The following is a 19,869-nucleotide window of genomic DNA, read 5'->3' on the forward strand; positions in this document are numbered from 1 at the left end:
TGACTTCACCCTTTCTTTCACTGTGTACAGAGACATTTCTTAATTGGGGCTTGGAGCCATCTTGTTTCAGTTAAGTTTAGATAGGAAGAAATGCAGTGGTGTTTTCTAGGAGGATGCTGTCCTGAGTGGAGAGAAAGTAACGTTCTTCGATGTTTGGGAAGAGTATGAAAGTAGAGTACCGTAGGTCTTTCTCATGAGTTAGTTCAGAGCTAACGGAATGGACTGTTATCTATTGGCTGTTCAGCAGAGTATGTGGTGATGCCTCTGTTTGTGTACAGCAAAGAAAGAGTGGACATTTCATACCAGACTCCTTTTCACAGAATACCTTTGGAAACTATTAATTTTTCAATTTTAAAAATGCACCCATCATATTCAGTAGACAGATACACAAATTTTGTATTGTTTGAATTTGTACAACAAATAATTTAGTAAGTCAACATTCTATACAAACCATATAAATAAGCCTCTTAGGCAAAAGCTTGAGAAAATAGACTTTATACCTTGTTCTTCTGTATTGGACCAACAAGGAAAGCAGATGATACAGTAGAGGCCTCTCCACTGAAAACATTCTGCCAGTAGTATTAGGGATGCTTAACAAGCTTGTCAGCTGACTTCAATTGTCATGGTGGTGCATAACTAAAGAAATGGTCTCAGGTGGTTAAGAGCGAAACCATATATGCCTTCTTATAGAGAATTCTTTGCTTTCAATTGGGCCCAGAAGTGAACGGGAGGCTAACAGTCTGTGGAGCACTGATGTAGTGTCTGTGGCCAACTGCAGTAGGCAATCAGGCCTTTGCAATCTATACCAGCTGAAACTTCCAAGTGAGACTATCGAGAACGTTATGCTCATCCATTCTGTAAGTCACAAAGGTATGAATAATTGTGAAGTTGTGTAAATCTGAAAAGTGATTACAGTTGTTACAGGTGCGGTTGGGAAAAGACACTTCTGGCCATTGTACCATCTGGGGCTCAAAAAAGTACCCATAAATTGCAAACCCCCTTGTTTAGGATGAGCAAAATTCAGGGGCAAAATACCATGCCCATCAGCTGCTCTAGAAGCTTCTCTGCAGTGAATAGCCACCTCATTGCTGTCTGGATTCAGCTTCAACAGCTTGCTGTCATCCAAGTCACTGTCTCAGCCAGGCACTGGAAAAGCAAAGAGAGCACCCAGTCTGCATGCAATGAAAAAAATAAAGTTGCATGTCACCAGTGTACTTGTAGCACCTCAGTATAAATTCCTCTAGAAAGCAATTGGACTTGCAGAATTCCTCTAGAAAGCCATTGGACCAGCAAGTCAACATCACCATCTCTGAAAGAGCAGAACCGCTTCAGTGATCTTACCTGCCCACCCAGACAGCTTTTGAAATTGTTGCTTCCATCCCTAAAGGGCAATTGAAGAGTCAGCCAAATACAACCAATCAAAAACTGGATTGACAGGGAACAAAGAAAATCTGAAGACTTCACATACTGCCTCATTACTGCATTCTCAATAATTTTATCCAGAAAAGGCATATTTGAGACAGCATGGTAGTAAGAGTGTTGAGATGAAGAGATGGTTATCAGTAGCCTAATTATTGCTCATATGAGAAACACTGGCATCTTGCCCTCCCTTAGAAAGAATTAACACACTCTACCAATAGCAAACGGTGTCTCCCTACTTGATCTTGCTAGCCATGAGGGACGTGTCCAACTTGCAAACAATAACCTGAAGTTCCCCCAGCACATCGAGAGTACGTGATGGAAGTTGGCTGAAACTCAACCAGAGATGGTATGGATGTTTTGCCTTCCAGATGTGGATCTATCCCCACTGATTTGGTCAGTCCAGTCCAGATCAGAACAGATTTTTCTGTGATAACATTAAAAAAACTTAGTGAGAAATACTAACCTCTGATTACAGGTGATGCATCGATACAGGAGAAGTAAGTTGCTTTTGCCTCCATGACGGCCATCATACAGCATTTTATATACACTTTTTGCAGTTGATTGTTGGGATACAGCTACCTCCAACCCTTATGATCTGTCAGGATGGTGTAATAAAAACTGGAAAGCAAATGGCTATCCTGTCCTAGCTACTGGTTGAATAATCCACTGATTGTACAACCTTTAGGCCTAAAATGTGAAACTGAATTAGGTCAGAGAGATTTGTTCTCTCTGTGTTGCTGTCTTGCAGGTCCCCAAAATTACACCTTTTCAAAAACGAGTGTGCTGTTGGCTTGCCCTTCTGTTTAATGGATGGGAAAGGGGGAAGTAACTGTTCTCCTTATATCCCCTCCATTGGGTATAAGAGGTAATTAGCATAGATAAATGACTGGGCAGGAGACTTCAGATGTGAACATCTGAATGGTATTAATTTCTTCTTCCGTTTTTATAGGGTTATCGCCTCTTTCTAATTTCTGTTAAAAAAAAAAAAACGCACCTTGAGGGCTGAACATGACAACCCCTACTCTGGCCACTTATGTCTATGACTATGATCGTGGAACTCAATTTCTGACTCTGTCAAAAGACGGACATTTTATTAACGACAGCTGAGTGGTTGAAGGACCTAAAGTTACTAATAATTTCCAGAATGAACACACTGCTCTCTGAATTAGCAGTTAATACCCCTCTAAGCGGGATTTCCAGGTATAGTTGTTCAGGACAAGCTTTTCACCTCCTCTAGCTTTGTACGTAAAGGTCAGTCCTCTGCTTCTGACTACTGTCTCGTGGTTCTACTGGAAATATGGAATTAACTGAGTTCCCATTTCATTTTCAAAATAACTAGTATACAACTTCCAGTACCTGAATTGAGTTAAAAGGTTCCTTACTACTGTCAATTGAACACAGTAAACCCACTCATTGTTCTTAAGTTCTCTGAATACACAACAGCTTCATGTTGTCAGGGCTGCCAACAGAGATCTCTGCTGGAGTGGAGTTTCTCTGCAACTTCACTTCTTCAGAATTAAGGAGCTTCACAGGAAGGAAGCTGGTTGTCAGCCTTCAGTTATTCGGAGCTGTTGAGGGGCTCGCTTCTGTTGAACTGTGGAGCTCCAGTCATTTCAACCTCCATAGGTTTGTAAACATGCAATGAAGAAAATTAAGGCTATATTTTGTGGAATTTAGGTAATTGTAAATGTGACTATTTTTCTGAAGAACAGCTACTCCAGAGTATTAGCTCAATATTTATTTTATAACCACATCTTATTCCACTACAGCTAGGTACGGATTACGCGTCTCTGCACTATCAAAGCCCTTGTGCTCAGCTCACCTCATTGGCTTCTTTTGGTGCTCTTTCTCATGGTTTCTTCCAGAGGAGGCAATGTTTTAATTTGCAGCTTCAAAGGGGATTCACTGAGTTGATGCACATCCAACCAGACCTTCTTTTGAGATAGTAGCATCCACTTTCTAGCTGTACTGACTTCCTGTGCCCACATTTTTGTGCTCCTGCCTCTCCCTTTGCAAACACCCCTGCCTTAGAAGGAAGTTTGAGGCTGCTTTTTGCCACTATAATTTGTACAACGCAGACATTCCATTTTCTGTACATTGGTGTATGCCCGCTGAAATCAGCATAAACCAGTAGTGAAGCTGATCACTTCTAAGAGAGCTCCCAATAACTGTTTAAGGAGACAAACATGATCCTGGCTGGGAGTCATATTCAAATTTAAAATCCTTCTTTGACTCTGAAGTCTGTTTTTAAGATCATAACAAATTTTCTGATGAAATGCGGTTTTCTACAGACACAATGGGGTTCTTTTCACTTTTTAAAAATTGTGTTTGGCATATCTTGTCTTCTCTAGTGCCTGAGATTCAGCCTTTTACCATACAAAACTGTTCTATACCCAGTGATGTTTTTCTTTGCAACTTACAGAGAGAAAGAGGGGAAAATAAAACTAATTGCATTAGCCAATTATAATGATGATGTTCCAGAGTCTGAAAATATCCTACAGCTCCCCTATTTTGACACTCTTTTGGAGGGGTGTGGGCGAATCTGGTTGGAGAATAGCTTGGATTGAATTGGTTAATATATCTAGTTGAGACATCCTTTTTATTTTTTATTTTACCTGATTGATGAAAGGATGAAATACGTGTTATTGTTTTAAAATTGTGTCTTTTACACTACTACTTTTGCCATCATCAGCTCCTTTTTAATGATACGTGCTTCACATACTGTCAAAGTTAAGAAATTAGTTTCTCAATCCGGGCCCTAATGGATTTGATATCTGCCTCCAAAAGTGGCACTGTACTCCTTTTCATTAGAGGCCATGGATATGATAAAACATAGAAACTGCCATACAAGATCAGGTTAATGATCCATCGAGCCCAGTATCCTTTCATGGACTGAGGAAGGTGAAAGGAACTTTATAGTGGATAATTGTGGGAAAACCTACTCATGGTGGAGGTTTCCTTCTAAGCTGAGACAATTAGTGGTTGGCTCGCACCATCATACTTCATGGCATATTTTTGTAGAAAAATGATGAGCTTTGAGGGTCACTTCTATTTTCTGAGCTCAGTTTCACTTAAGAAGAATTATCTTTTTTGTGGGTCTTCCCCAGTCTGTGGTATTTCATGGTGAGCTAGTTGCTAAGTGACTCATTAGATCAGCCTAGGTCGTGTGCTGCTGCTTTCAAACTGGTTTAATTGGATTTGAACAGAATATATTGTCTGAGATACTGTTAATACTGGAATCTGTAGAACAAACTTCTGATCAGACTTTTCATTCTGTGATATACTTTTAATGTAAGATTGCTTCTAAAAAGAAGTAATATTTTAGTACAATTAAAGTGCTAAGCGTTACTGAGAGTTCACAGTTGGTAATAAAATTTTCCTTTGTAATTAAAATAAATGGACTATTATGTGTGTTAAAATTTCTCCTTTATTTGTATGACAAAAATATTTTCCCCAAATCTTTATTATGTATTTACCATAATGAGTTTAGTTACAAGGTAAAGTATCGTGTCAGAATTATTTAGGAAGTTCGGGAGATATTAGAATTGTCTATTCTGAGCTTTCGATGGAACTGTTTGACATCTAAATTTATGTCTTTGTAACTTTGATTTATAGCCAAGAAAGAAGAGAGGAAAAGACACAAGTCGTCTTCCTCATCCAGCGATTCAGAAAGTTCAAGTGATTCAAAATCTTCCTCTGATTCATCATCTGATTCTGAAAGTGCTTCTGAAGAGAAACCTAAGAAGAGAAAAAAGAAACACAAGAAAAATTCTAGAAAACATAAGAAGGAAAAGAAAAAGAGAAAGAAAAGTAAGAAAAGGTAGGATTATATTGCTATTCTAAAAGACTTTTGGAACCAGACCACATTTGCTTTTTTAAAAATTTAAATGTAAAACTTAATATACGTTAGTACATATGCTGTAGAAAAATAAATGTTTTCAGCTAGCTACTTTCTTGCTTTGGTGTTGATGTAGGAAAACATTTCTGTGAATACAATCATTTCAGTTTTTGCACATATATAATATAATTCTTTGGTACATGCCTGTTTGAACTAGCACCATTAGGTGTGTGGAGGATTGCAGTATCCTTGATTATTTTTTTGTAAATGACTTCGGTTTTCCTGCTTTAATACTACACTGGCAATAATGTATATGTAACGAGAGCCACTTGTATAGTTTGGATTGAGATTTTCATGTGTTGATTTGTAAAGTTGCACATTGTAAAGTTAATACCTTGACTCGTTTTTATATTCATTAAGTTGATTTAATTTATACACAATGAGACTTTTATAATGTGTGATGAGGAGCCTACAGGTCTAAAACCTCAAACATATTAACACCTTAATTTACTGATGTGTAACTTGTAATAACTTCAAAAATCAGGTGCCAAAGTTAAACTTGTCTGGTGCTTTTGAAAATTTTGCCCAAGCACACCAAAGTCTCCTTAAAAGGCAATGGAACTTTAGGCTCCTAAGTCATTTGGCTGCTTCTGAAAATGTTACCCACAGTTCACTACAGTATTCCCATGCAAAAATCTGACTTCTTTTTTTCTACTTGTTTGACTACTTGTTTTCTTTCAGCGCAACCGCTAAGAATCAAGGAAATCATCTGTTACAGCAGTGCTATTCTCCAGACCATCTTCAGCTTCATGTATTTTACTGTCTAAACGCACTCAGCTTTCTCATGCTCCCTTTAGATTCCAACAAATAATCATACAATTCCTCACAGTTTTACATTCAAACATACAATCTGAACATGACCCTTTTTATATAAATTTTCCAAACTCTGTTTCTTCTAAAATAGAGTTGGCTGAAACTTGGGACTTCCAATTTGTGAGAAGTTTTGGTTTTTGGAAATTTGATTTCATTCAAAATCAGGCAACCCATGGAGCCAGCTGGCCCAGGAGTCTGGAAGCCCTGGGGTTCCCAGCCCAGGGGAGTCTGCTTTGTGTGGCTGCCCTAGAGTCACAGACCCTGGAAGCCCATCCCAGGACCTCCAGGTTCCCAGCTCTGTGGCAGGGACCCTGGAAGGCCTATGAACCAAAGTTCTCACAGTTTTCATGCTTGTGGCTGCGGAGCTGGGAGCTGGACTCCTTCCATCCTCCCAGCTCCACAGAGGGGCTTCCATGCTCCCAGCCTAGAAACCCTGGCATGGCAGGGCTGCGCTCAGAGCTACAGACTATGGATGCTCAGGCTTCCCAGAAAATTAACAACCAGCTCTAATCTAAAGATGCAATATAAGTATATTCAGCAATTCACTGTATGTATGAAAAAATAATTGGTGAAAAATCTTCTATAATGTCAGGTAGGAATACATACATAATATACATCTCTGAGTGAAGACCTCATGGGAGCAAAATGGCAGCTGTTTTTGAAGCCTTAGCCTTTGTTTTATATGTATAAATACTTTCAAATATCTGTAAATGCTTGGGTTGATAACTTTCAGATTTTTGTGCCTTAGCTAGATTTCTTTTTTATTACTACTAAGAAGACCATTAACTATAACCTGCAGAACTCAGACCTTTTCTAAATTGCTCTGATGACAAGATAAATAATTCCTCTCTTTTTTTTTCTATCTGTATCTTCAGTTGACAAAGCTTCTGAAGTATTTAAGTATAGACAGGTTGAGAGGCCTTTCCTGGAAAGCCTGAATCTAAAGTACACAGATATTTAAAACTGAAGCATTGATAGTTTTTTGTTTGTGTATAACTAAAGCTCATCCAGTGAAAGTGAAAATGAAAACCCTGAAGCACAGCCATTGTCTACTGTCCGTCCCGAAGAGATCCCTCCTGTACCAGAAAACAGGTTCCTCATGAGAAAAAGTCCTCCTAAAATAGATGAAAAAGAAAAAGAAAGGAAGAGTAGGGAGAAGGAAAGAGAGAGGTAAGCTTACATGTGTTTTGAGTGGGACTGCACACTGACAATGGTGTGATCAAGTCAGTACTTTTAGATTCATAGGTCAAGTCCAGGTTTCCCATGTGTTGCTTAACCACTAGCACGTTATGAGCAGTGGCACTTCAGATTTCATTAAATGTGCTTGTTTGTAAGGGTGAATAGTGTGGATATTACAATGATACATTTTAAGGGAATTTTGCAAGGAAAATAATGTAAGAAGGAATAGAGAAAATTTAAGCACTGACTTACAAATACAGTTTCCACTTGAGATGGCTGGCTCTGGGGACTTACAAACAGTATATGGAGCTTTTCACTTCAAGTGTAGATCACTGCTTTAGTATCAAGTGTTGTATGCAGCATTGTTGTAGCCATGTTGGTCCCAGGAAATTAGAGAGACAAGGTGGGTGAGGTAATATCTTTTATTGGACCAGCTTCTGTTGGTGAGAGAGAGAAGCTTTCGTGCCACACACAGTTCTTGAGACCTTTCCCAGATCTGAAGGAGAGCTCCGTATGGCCCCCTGCTTCTCTCTCCAACAGAAGTTGGTCCAGTAAAAGATATTACCTCACACGCCTTGACTCATTAGTATCCTGTGGAAATTCAGCACCATATTACAGTTTAGTGGCTCATATGAAATATTATATTTCTCAATCCAGTTTCTGATGAACCACCTTAAATTGGACACTGATTCTTTCTGCCATACCTCATTAGACCAATAGTTAATCTTCTCTAGTATCTTATTACTGACTATAGCCACTACAGAAATTTCTGAGACAAGTACAAGAAACATTATAATGGATAGTTATGAAATAAACTGTCCATATAGGAAATGTATTCCTGACCACATGCAGTTAGTGGTTTACTTATGCCCTAGGGTGTAGAGATTTATATTCCCTGTACTACACAAGATAAAAAGTATATCTGTTGTTCTTGATATACGTGTATAATTCTCTTACTTTAGATAAGCTGTTACGAGCAGGACAGTGGGGTGGGAGGAAGTTTTGTTTCATGGTCTCTGTGTGTATATAATGTCTTCTGCAGTTTCCACAATATGCTATGCATCCGATGAAGTGAGCTGTAGCTCACGAAAGCTCATGCTCAAATAAACTGGTTAGTCTCTAAGGTGCCACAAGTACTCCTTTTCTTTTTTCTTTTTACGAAAAGGGGGGGGGGAAGGGTGAGAAAACCTGGATTTGTGCTGGAAATGGCCCTCCTTGATGATCACTTTAGATAAGCTGTTACAAGCAGGACAGAGGGGTGGGAGGAAGTTTTGTTTCATGGTCTCTGTGTGTATATAATGTCTTCTGCAGTTTCCACAATATGCTATGCATCCGATGAAGTGAGCTGTAGCTCACGAAAGCTCATGCTCAAATAAACTGGTTAGTCTCTAAGGTGCCACAAGTACTCCTTTTCTTTTTTCTTTTTACGAATACAGACTAACACGGCTGTTACTCTGAAACCTGTCAAAATTCTCTTACTGTTCTCTTGTCCTCAGTGTTATCTTGTGGGAGGGAGTTCCATTGGACCAGGCAGATGAATCTCAGCGTTCTAAGTTCTCTCTCCAGATCAAGGCTGGAGCACACTGGTCAGTTAGTGTAGTCAATCTCGTACAGCACAAGCCATGATGGTACAATACCTATCCTGAGGCTAAACAGAGTTGTTCACTCCTTATGGCTGTCCCTGGAACATTTCACAAGCTGTAATTCCTCTGCAAATTATTATTTATTTTTGCAGCGCCCAAAAGAGTGCTTAGACTCCTCGGAGAAACATTTAAAGAGACCAGATCCCTATGCTTAAGAACTTAGACAGGACAAATTTAGGCAGAATGATGAACGATAGGGATGAGGAAGGGCCAGGCTTATATTAGGATGACACAGTGACTTTATTTTGGCATGTACATGTATTGAGATGTTCCTATGCCAAGTTTTTTCCAAAAATCTGTAAGGGAACACTTATTCTCCCATCTGCCCCTAAAACGATTTTTTAAACTTTGTATGCTTTTTTTATATACTATGAATAGGATGATAATATTTAAAGTAGCGAAGTGATGACCATTAGTTATTATCTGAATTGGCTGGAGAGTGATAATTAATCTTTGTTTTCATTTGGGCTGACTTCTTTTAATTTGCAAAAGAACCAATCCAAAATAGTAGTGGAGTCTGTCTCAATGATCTTTTCCTGTCTTTCTCCCTCCACAATTTTTAAAACAATGTAATAGACAGCATCAGTTCTCTTCTTTTTTAGTAATCCATCAAATTCCCAGTCGTCATACCAGAGAAGGCTTTTAGTGACCAGATCTGGAAGGAAAATAAAAGGAAGAGGACCAAGGGTAAGTGTAAACAAAGAAACAAAACCAAAAAAAACCCCAACCTTGGTATGTGGTGGTGATTTGCACTTTTATAGCACATATCATCTGAGGATCTCAAAGCAATTTCACATCCCTCTTGGGAAAGAGGAAGGGTGGGATTATGCCCATTTTACAGATTGGCAAAGTAAGGCATTGAGGTTAAGTGATTTAATCATATAGTGAGACAGTAATAGAGTTGGGAATAGAACCCAGCAGTTCTGACTCCAATCCTCCTGGTCTGTGCACTAGCCAGTATTGCTCACTAAATACATTTAAAAGAAAATTGTTTTTAATGTTGAAGTTTTTAAAAGAAAACTACATCTGTTTTGCTGAAATTACCTGAAAGTTCAAAAGCATGAGTTGTTAATCAATTTGAATAAACTGTAAAATCTTAAATACCACTGGCAAAATCTGAGTTTATTGCCAGTGGTCCCACGAAAAAGTAACATTAATTTGTTATGCTTAGTGTTGGAGTTTGGTGGAAGAGATTGGTTAAGCATTTTCCAAATTGCTTTAATATTGGTTTGAGAAATAGTGTTTAGTTGTAATAGGTCCCCTATGCTGAATTTCATACCTGGATGCATGACAGGTGAAATTGTGTGTAGCTCAGAGCTCTGAGTTGTTGAGCTACCAACTGGTAGGAAGTGCATGCCTTCCTGCTTGATTGTTCCAGTGTCCAGCAATGCCACTCCTCTGCTCATTTGGAAATCCACTTTTGACATATATAAAAGTAGCAAAGCCCAAACAATCCCCAACTCTGAGGGAAAAGTCAGTGGTAATTTTCTTATCTGTATAAATCTTCAGAAAAACAGTAAGCAGTTTTCTTCAAAGGATCCCGTGTACAACAAAATTCCACTTTATAGAGAACAGAAAACTCTAAGAATGTATCTGGAACAGTTTTTAATATTAAAAAAATACCAAAGTTACTGACAGGCACCAGCAGAAAATATGGCTCAGAAAAACAACCTAGTTCCATCAAGTGCTGACATGTCAGGTGCCAGAGGTTTGAGAGTCAGAATAGGAATCTGTAATAACAATAATCCTAAATAACAAAATTCCAAGTAAATTATTTTCTCATGATTAAATTTTAATAAAGTCCACTCAAGTTAGATTGTTAAATCAGGTTGGCGGTTTCTGTTGTACTCTATACTGTGACACTGAGGCAGCATCTATACTAGGGGAAATGCAGAAAAAACATTCCCACTGATACTAATCCTAGATCAGCTGGATTTGTGGGAGCTCAAATGTAGATTCATCATCAATGGCTGAATCCATTTTTATCATCATTTCAGCTGAAAGCAAGCCTAATTGAAATTATGGTAAAAAGCAGGCCAGAACCTGAGACCTTATCCACTTAATGGTACATTGGGGTGGCTTTTGAGACCTTACCCACTCAGTAGCCCCCAAGATCCTATCCACTTGGGTCCCATGAACTCAGCTCAACTCTGAACTCTTCCTTGAGGTTTCTTCTTGATTGGCATACAATCAAACTACACTGGAATTGATCAGGCTCAAGTGTAGGGGATGGGTACAGGGCATACCACACATCTAAATTCACAGCAAACCTCTTCTTTTGTATACATTTACACATTACATTGTGTTCACTATACATTGCATCCATGCGTTTTGGGATTGGTTTAGTCACTTCGTAGGAACCAATCTCTGTACAGCATGCTCTGCCCATGCATGACTTACTCTTTACCTCATCTTATGTTCCAGGCTTATCTTGGCCATTGTAAATGGTTTCCTGAGTGTTGCCCCTTATCTTTGCCAGTACAAACATTCTGTCTCTTCGCCTACTGACCCATTTACCTATCTTAGCTAGTACAAACATTCTGTTTCCAGCCTGCTGATCCATCCACCTCCCTAATTCTGTCTTTCAAGAAATGAGGCCTCACCCATGTCCAGTTACTCATGTCAAGCCAGGCCTACAATGATGAACATTTGCAATAGCCCTTAAATGTTAAAGCTAATGGTGAAAATTTTGTAAAGTATTGCTCTGGTGATGCTTAGCAAAATGTTATGGGAGTTTTCATTGCAGGACAAGGCTGAGCAGCATTCATCCTGATGAAGAAAATTCTTTAAACTTGATATAATATCTTAAAGATTCTCAGGTTCAAGCCCAACAATTCTTTTTCAAACAATAATACCTGGCTCTTACATAAAACTCATTTAAGGTCTTTTGGAATTTCTGAGATTGCTGTGTGGATATATGATCAACCATTTGGGGTATCCATTTTAACTGAATATAAAATGTAAGTGTATTATTTTTGTATTTCTATAGTGCCTAGGAGCCCTAGTCATTCAGTACATAATTTTCAAGTGCTTGTGTGTTTGTTTCCAAATATGGCTCAGATTGCATTCCTTCCAGAACCACCTATATGCTGCATATATATTTGAAAATAAAGCCACTTTTGAGTTACTTGAATGCAATAAACCAGATTCAAAATTTTTAATAAAAAATGCCCCCAAAACCCCTCCCTTACTCTCTCCACGCCCTGCACTCTCAACTCCAAAATGGCATTTTGCTCAAACTTGCAAAGAAAGCTGCTGCTTGGCCCAGAGAGTAAGCACGAGAAACGTATGGGGGGAAAAAAATTTTTTTGAGGAAGCAATTAGTGAGTGAAAATGGGGATTAAAAATGACATGGTTCTTTAACCTTTTACGTTAGTGAGAGGCTTAATAAAGTGCTGGCAGGCTAAATTGATTTTCAGGAGGGAAATATTCTAGTTTATAAAGGGTGGTAGATTTGCACCAAGATACTTTGCATATCAGAATTCAATAGCAAATGCAACAAAAAATGAGCTTATGAGACTGCGTTGCAAGTTTTTATATTTCTTCACTAACTTTTTTTTCCAGATAATGTTATACAGGTGTTAACCTTTATTTTCAGTGCTTTTACTATGAAGTTTGACTGCAGTCTAGAGGTGAGATTCTCCCCTACTTGCTGGTAAAGGGGCCGGAGCAATGTAAACTGGCTCTAAAAGCCCTGGATCCAGTCAAGGGTAACTGAGGAAGACAGCTGCAGACTATCTTCTGTGGATTCCCCCCACCCTAAACCCTAGTAGTGGGGATGGGAGGGGCATGTCAGATATAGGGGAGTCCTCGTAGCCTGAGACAGCTATGTGAATTGTCAGTTACTATAAGTTGTGGAGCAGTCCACTGGCAGACTGTGGGAGAAATGTTGTAAATTATACCAGCTTTCAGAATTGATTTATGCTAGCAGCCAGTCTGGCCCCCAGAGCAGCCCAGAACGTAAGTGATGTAAAGATGACATAAAGCCACTTTTGCTCCTTTTTCTGCTGGGCTGAGTTCTGTGCTGCATTTCTGGTAGGAGCAACTCAGAATCTCACCCCAGATGTATGAGACATCTTGCCTACTGTGGAATGTTAAACTCTGTTGTATCTAACATTCTTTCTTTTTCCCTTCTCAAGCGCTATCGGACGCCTTCCAGATCCAGGTCAAGGGATCGCTTCAGACGCAGTGAGACTCCTCCACATTGGAGGCAGGAAATGCAAAGAGCTCAAAGAATGAGAGTTTCCAGTGGAGAAAGATGGATAAAGGGAGACAAGTAAGACACTGCTTTTTTCCTATGTACATTGGAATTTCTGTCTAGAATACGGTGGTGCCTTTTTGATCTGTTGTATCACAGTGAATTTTTTTTAGTCTCAGAATATGTGGTTTTGGCTTAGTTATCTCTTTGCTATCTTTGCTTTATTCCTTTTAAAGCACCCCTCTTTATGGTTATGGTAACTGCGTAGCCATTAATGTAGATGTCATAATACAAATTAAACTTAATGTGATGATTAACAGTTTCAGTAGTGAAGTTGCTTCTTACTTTTCTTTAGTTCAAAAAATTTTAAAATAAATATTTTCTTTCTCCAAGGGGTGAAGTAAATGAAAACAAGAAAGATGCTCAAAAAAGCCCTGGGAGAGGAAAAGAGAGAAAAGTATCAGACCACAGACAAGTCTCTGAGAGTCCAAACAGAAGAGGGGAAAAGGAGAAGAAGACAAAAGACCACAAATCCAGTAGTAAAGACAGGGAGACAAGGAGGAATTCAGAAAAAGACGATAAGCATAATAAAAGCAAGGCCAAGAAAAGAGCTAAATCTAAAAGCCGGAGCAAAAGCAAAGAGAAATCAAAGAGCAGAGAAAGAGACTCTAAGCACAACAGACATGAAGAAAAGAGAGTGAGGTCAAGAAGCAGAGAGAGGGATCATGAGAGAGGTAAAGACAAGCACTATGATTCTAGAGGGAGAGCTAAAGAAAGGAGCAGAAGTAAGGAGAGGTGTAAAAGTGCAGGATCAAAAAGTAATGAACAAGATCACAGTAAAAGCAAAGACAGGGAGAAACATGCTAAGTCAAGGAGCAAAGAACGTGAGCAGACTAAAGGAAAACATAGTTCCAATAATAAAGCAAGAGAACGGAGCAGAAGCAGAGACAAGGGGAAGAGAGCCAGATCTAGAAGTAAAGACAGAGACCGGAGTAGAAGTAAAGAGCATTCAAAAAATGAAGATAAAGAAGCAAAAAGAAAAGGAAGATCAAGAAGTAGAGAGAGAAAAGGCACACCAGAAAAATCTAAAGGAAAAGAGAACAAGAGGAGGAGAGACTCAAGGAGCCATGAAAGAGAAGAAAGTCAAAGCAGAAACAAAGAGAAGTATCTGAACAGAGAAAGCAGAAGTTCACATAAGAAAAATGACGCTGAAAGCCAAAGGAAGAAGCGTTCAAAAAGCCGTGAAAGTAGTAGCCCTGAGACCAATAAAGATAAAAAGGCTAGTAGACATCAGGATAAAAGTCCAGACTCAAAGAGAAGACAAAGCAGTAAGGATAGAGAATTTAAAAAATTGTCTACACACAGGAGTAGGGAAAAAGAGAAGACTAGATCCTCACTAGAAAAAGAAATTAACCAAAAATCAAAGAGTCAGGAAAGAGACCATGCCGATCGTAAGGATAAAAAGTCTGATCACGAATCAAGTCCTGGAACAGATGAAGACAGACGTGGATGAGCTATGGACTTGTTGTTTCCATTCTGTCTCAGAGTTTGAGACATTTTGGGGAACACCTTTTTTTTTTAATGTGGACTTCAGTTTGGTCTTTTGATAATCTAAAACCTGGATCATTTGTACTGCGAAAGTTTTAATAAACTTGAAATGAGAAACATTTTATGTGTAATACAGTGTGCTGTGTTTTAACTGTTTCATTGCTTGTGTATCCTTTTTGTGTGTTGACAGCCAGGGAAATACCTTCTGTGTTGCATATACATTTTTAATTTATAAACTTGGTTGGCCCATTGCAAACATATGACTGTCTTGTAAAGAGGCTTTTTTTGGATGGGGGCAGGGAGAAGCTTCAAATATATTAAATGTCTTTTGAAGCTAGTAGAACTCTGCCAAGCTGTGTCTGTCACTACAGTGTAATTATATTCCTAATACAGTAGTTAAAAAGCCTAAGGAATGGATGTGTGGGGGACAGAGATTTTGTAATCACAAAGTGAAATAGTTTCATTGAGCCTCCTCTCTGCCTGAACTGCTGTCATGTACTGTTGATCAGTATAACAGTAGAATTCATTTCTTCTGTGGGGCAGCCATCTGCACTTGGGACCCATCTCTTTGGGAGAAATAATATTTTCATAGAAAGCTCTTTTTTTTTTTTTTTTTCAAAAATGCTAATCATTCAATGTGAGTTTTTGTAATGTTCCTTTTTCTGTTTCCTGCTTCCATGGTTGCAGTTTGTCTTTGAGTGCCACCTTATTTTTAACTTGCCTACTGTGGAAAACCCAACTTCGGGTGCAGCAGCTAATTTTTGAGGAAAGTCCTATCCTTATCCAGTTTAATTGCTGATTAATTGATTCACAGAGAGTGAGTGATTCCCCAGAATTCATACTATGACTGCATTTGCACCTGGGAACTCCTGGTTCCTAATTATGTTTAGTAACCACTGCCTCATTAAAAATAGAATAGAAGAGCAGAGCTGTTTGTTAGGGACTGACCATAGTTTAGCATAGTGAGCAGTGATGAGTCATCTTGGTTTCTGTAGCCTAAAAGCATATTGGAGGGTCAGCAAATCAATGCACTCCTAAAGAAGTGCCACTACACTACTGTAATGCTACTATTGTGTTATGAGAACAGTAATAACTTACTATTTTAGTATTGGATTTGGGCAAATCTCAATATTGAGTTGACTCTGACATTGATGCCTGATATCACTGCATTGTTACAGGTCTGTGAGGCATTTTCATTATACAACAAACCCCCTCATTCTGAACATGTGCATTGTTGTTAAAACTTGCCTGAATTCAGTGTAGTGATATCCAGAAAATTAAGGAAGGAACAAATAATTACTTGTTTTAAGGGGCAGGGGAGGAGATGGGGGAATGCAGGATTTTGGTAAACCATGTGGACTGGCCTGTGGGTGAATAAAACTAAAACTACAAAGTTGTTTGTTTGTTTTTTTAAATTAGAAAAGTAACTGGAGCTGCTGTGAACTATTTTTCATAATGTTTTCAATACACATTTTGCATGTGGTGCTCTTAATGCAGAATGGGTAAGGATGCCACACAAGGCCATTAAAGGGTGTGAAAAAAACTGCTGCTTAGGAGGGGTTGTGATAATAATGAAAGATCCATAAGAGATTCTTTGTCATTGGATTGGACATGAAGCAACTATGAACCCAGTACCATGTCTGTGAAGTTACAGAACTGCATCTGATCCAGTCACATTGTTTTGGGGGTGACACTAAACAAAAGCAAAGAAATTAAAGTTAAGAGCACTATCAGGTTACTTTGGGCCCAGCCTACCTTGACATATTTATAATTGAGTAGGGATATAGTGTGCTCCAGAGTCTCTCTAATTTAAAAAAGGCAGTTAATTGGAGGATTTTTTCATTATTTTTGTAGGGCCTCTGTACAAATAAATAAATTACTGTTCTGCCTCTGCTGGTTCTTCAGCAGCAATTAACCAACAAGTGGTATTTGCATTGCTATGCATATGCCTGCTGCCATCACTGAAGCTTGTATAAAATCAAAGTAGCAAACTAATAAGTAGCTATGCTGGCTCCTGCTGCATAGGAATTCAGGGGGGAAAACTGCCCAATATGTGTGGTGGGGATAAAAGACAATCAGTAGAAAATAATTTTCAAGATTAAGACTATGTTGCAATCAAAGACTAAAGAAAATGTTAACGTGTATATTTAAGAAGTATCTCCTTTTAAAATGGAATTCTTATTGGATAGAGGGGTGAAAAATAAGTCCTCCAATTGCTATTTCAGTATAGTTTTGGGAAAGATAAGTTTGTATGGTCTGTTTATTTAAGAAGTTAAAATATATTTTATACCGTTTCATATATTGCCTCCCTTGTTTTGTTGCAAAAAATTATTATAATAGTTTTTTATGTTCTTATACTTTCTTTGTAGCTGATTTAAATCCAGTTGAGGAGATAGCACCATAGATCAGTCACTGATTAATGCAATAGAATTTTGTAGTATGGGGAATTAGGCGGTACAGTTTTAACTACACATGGTGGGATCTTCAGAAGCACTTGATGTTGACCTACCTCTGCTCATGCTAAACTTGATGGTAAATTGGGCAAAGGCTGATTGCTTTTGAAAATCCTACCCACAGTTGCTTAGACAGGGAACTGAAATATGATAAATATTTTATTTCAGGTAATTTAAACAATGCTTGTGGTCTATCCAGCATGGAAAGCACATTGTACACTGTAATGGGAAAAGCTATGTTTTCTAACTAATCTCCCAAAATTGGTCCACTCAAGAGTCTTTATGTGCCACGATGCAAGAAAAAACAGTAAGGACAGGGAGAGAGTGTGGTACTGTCCTTGTTAAGGATATTCATTTCATTTTTATCAAAGCCATCTTGTGATGCATTAAGTGCACATGCTGATAAAGTGGATTTCCAAACCCTGACAAAAGAGTGCACAGCTAATCTAATGACCTGTAATGATTACTGATTTTATAATATGGAATTGAATGCTATGTGCAATGTGATTGAAGAATCGAATTATTGTTTCTTTGCAAATTTTATCAGAACAAGCCCAAATTTGTTGTTGAGTATTCCTGAAGTCATCATTAACCTAGAAGTACAGACTCTTCCTTGAAGATGGATGTACTGTGCAATTTCTCAAAAACCATTTCCTTTTAAAGACATGTTGCCGTATTCTAATTTTTTAGTTTTTACATAAGAGTAACCACAGTGTTAGTGTTTAAAAAGGCCCTGGGTCAAGTTTCCCTCTTCCAATCCATCTAATTATCAACATTACCTTGTAAAAGGTCATTTTCTATTAGAATTGTCACACTATGGACTCCTTATGACATTAATTCTCCATTGGATGGCTTCAGGTATTTACTGATGACCATCCCAGAGGGATGTCTAGTTTATAAATGCGGCAGAGAGTCCTGTGGCACCTTATAGACTAACAGACATATTGGAGCATAAGCTTTCATGGGTGAATTTTACTTTGTTGGATGCATGACGAAGTGGGTATTCACCCACAAAAGCTTATGCTCCAATATGTCTGTTAGTCTATAAAGTGCCACAGGACTCTTTGCCACTTTTACAGATCCAGACTAACCCGGTTACCCCTCTGATAGTTTATAAATATTACTCAATCTTGCAAATAGACTTCAACATAATATAAACCTTAATTGAGGTTTGTTTCTGTTCTTTCATCTTACACTCCTTTCCTAGAATAGTTGCTATATTAAGGGGACAAAATACCTCTGCTGGACACACCTTCCAGGTATGCATTTGATTTACTGCTTAGGTTACTGGCAGAAGAATATTTATTACTGAATTTTAGTAAGACTCCTCTTATGCTATAAACCCTCAGAAGAAACATACTGTACGTTATCAGATATATATCTTTCTAAATTGCCTTCCATTCTTGTCTATAGTATTTGGAAGAAGTCTGTATGAGAAAAGAGCTGGATATTTGTTTTTCTACATGTGTGATGTGAATTAATTTCTAATGTCTGCTTAATTTCCAGGAGGAAATGAGAACACACAAAACTTCACACTTTCGTAATCCCTAAAGTCACTGTAGTGTAAATTTTAAGAAACATTACACATTCTTTCACATGATTCTCTGGAACAATACTTCGTTTAGAATCATTTATCCAAGAAATTTAAATGCTACCCAGATGTCTGCAAACTAACTGCATTTTGCAGAATTTAGATTCCAAACCCTTAAGTCTGCTTGTGTAAGCATTGTATGGTAAATGAAACCTTTGATGTGTTCAGTTTTTGGAACTGTCACCTCTTGAATGTAGATTTATATTTGATGTAAATTTTACCTCTTACGATTCAGAACAATTAAAATCCCAAAGTAGTTGGGAGTACCAAATTAGCAAAATGACACTGTTTTTCTTTTTCGTTGAGGAACACAATGCTTAAACAAGAAAACAAAACAAAAACAAACAAAAAACTCCAAGCTCTGATCTCCAAAATAAAATTTAATGTTCACTGTGAAATTTCAGGGAAGAGGCAGCAAAGACAAAAGATAATCAAATGGTAAGTTTGGGCATTTTAAAGTCAATTCAAAGGGAAAGTATAAGTAACAGGATTGTATGTCTTGTTTTGATAAATCAAGCTGAAGTAGTACCCGCAAGGTGCTCCTATGAGCAGCCCCAATTGAAACCAGTGAGGCTGTTCACGTGAGCAAGGACTGCAGGATCAGTCCCTTGAACTGCCAACTGTGCATGTCTGTACTCCATAAAGTATTAAATGTGTGCATTAATCAATGTTCTAATGGTAATACGTTGAACATAGACTAGAACTTGCACTAATGTAACGCAATAGTTGACTTTTTTGGTTAAAAATTTTGCAACATGCAGAGCATGTTTGTAGGAAAACTTGCAGTGATTTTTCTGCAAGCATTTAACCCTTTTATACATCTGTCCCTGTAAAATAAGTATATACATTGTGTTAACTTTGCTGTAACTGTTAACTTTTACATGTATTTTTTTTACTGTGAATGATTTATTTGAAAGAAAGAAAAAAGTTAGGCCTAGTTAATTTTGTGAGCTGTGGTAACAGGAGCTATCTAGTTATTGGTTTGCTGCAATAGCTAAGAATTGTAGTGATAACAAAGTAATCTGAGGTCTCAGTCTCATGGAAATTTTTAATCTGTAGTTCTCTAATGGGAGAACATTCCAAAATGTGAGTGCTTGATATGGAATGTGCAACTTGTGTATTAA

At 38.1% G+C, this 19,869-nt stretch overlaps 1 protein-coding gene across 1 annotated transcript in view; it reads left to right on the forward strand.

Moving 5' to 3' along the window:
• PPIG (peptidylprolyl isomerase G) overlaps positions 1-15,323 on the forward strand; it is a 39,924-nt gene extending 24,601 nt beyond the window's left edge. Inside the window, exons 9-13 of the mRNA XM_074967517.1 lie at positions 5,038-5,242; positions 7,136-7,303; positions 9,558-9,642; positions 13,095-13,231; positions 13,547-15,323. Coding sequence (XP_074823618.1) covers positions 5,038-5,242; positions 7,136-7,303; positions 9,558-9,642; positions 13,095-13,231; positions 13,547-14,666 — 1,715 coding nt within the window. The 3' untranslated portion in view covers positions 14,667-15,323. The remainder of the gene's footprint in view (positions 1-5,037; positions 5,243-7,135; positions 7,304-9,557; positions 9,643-13,094; positions 13,232-13,546) is intronic.
• Positions 15,324-19,869: the final 4,546 nt, after the last annotated feature.

Source organism: Natator depressus, chromosome 11, assembly GCF_965152275.1.
Source record: "Natator depressus isolate rNatDep1 chromosome 11, rNatDep2.hap1, whole genome shotgun sequence".
Lineage (NCBI taxonomy): Eukaryota > Metazoa > Chordata > Testudines > Cheloniidae > Natator > Natator depressus.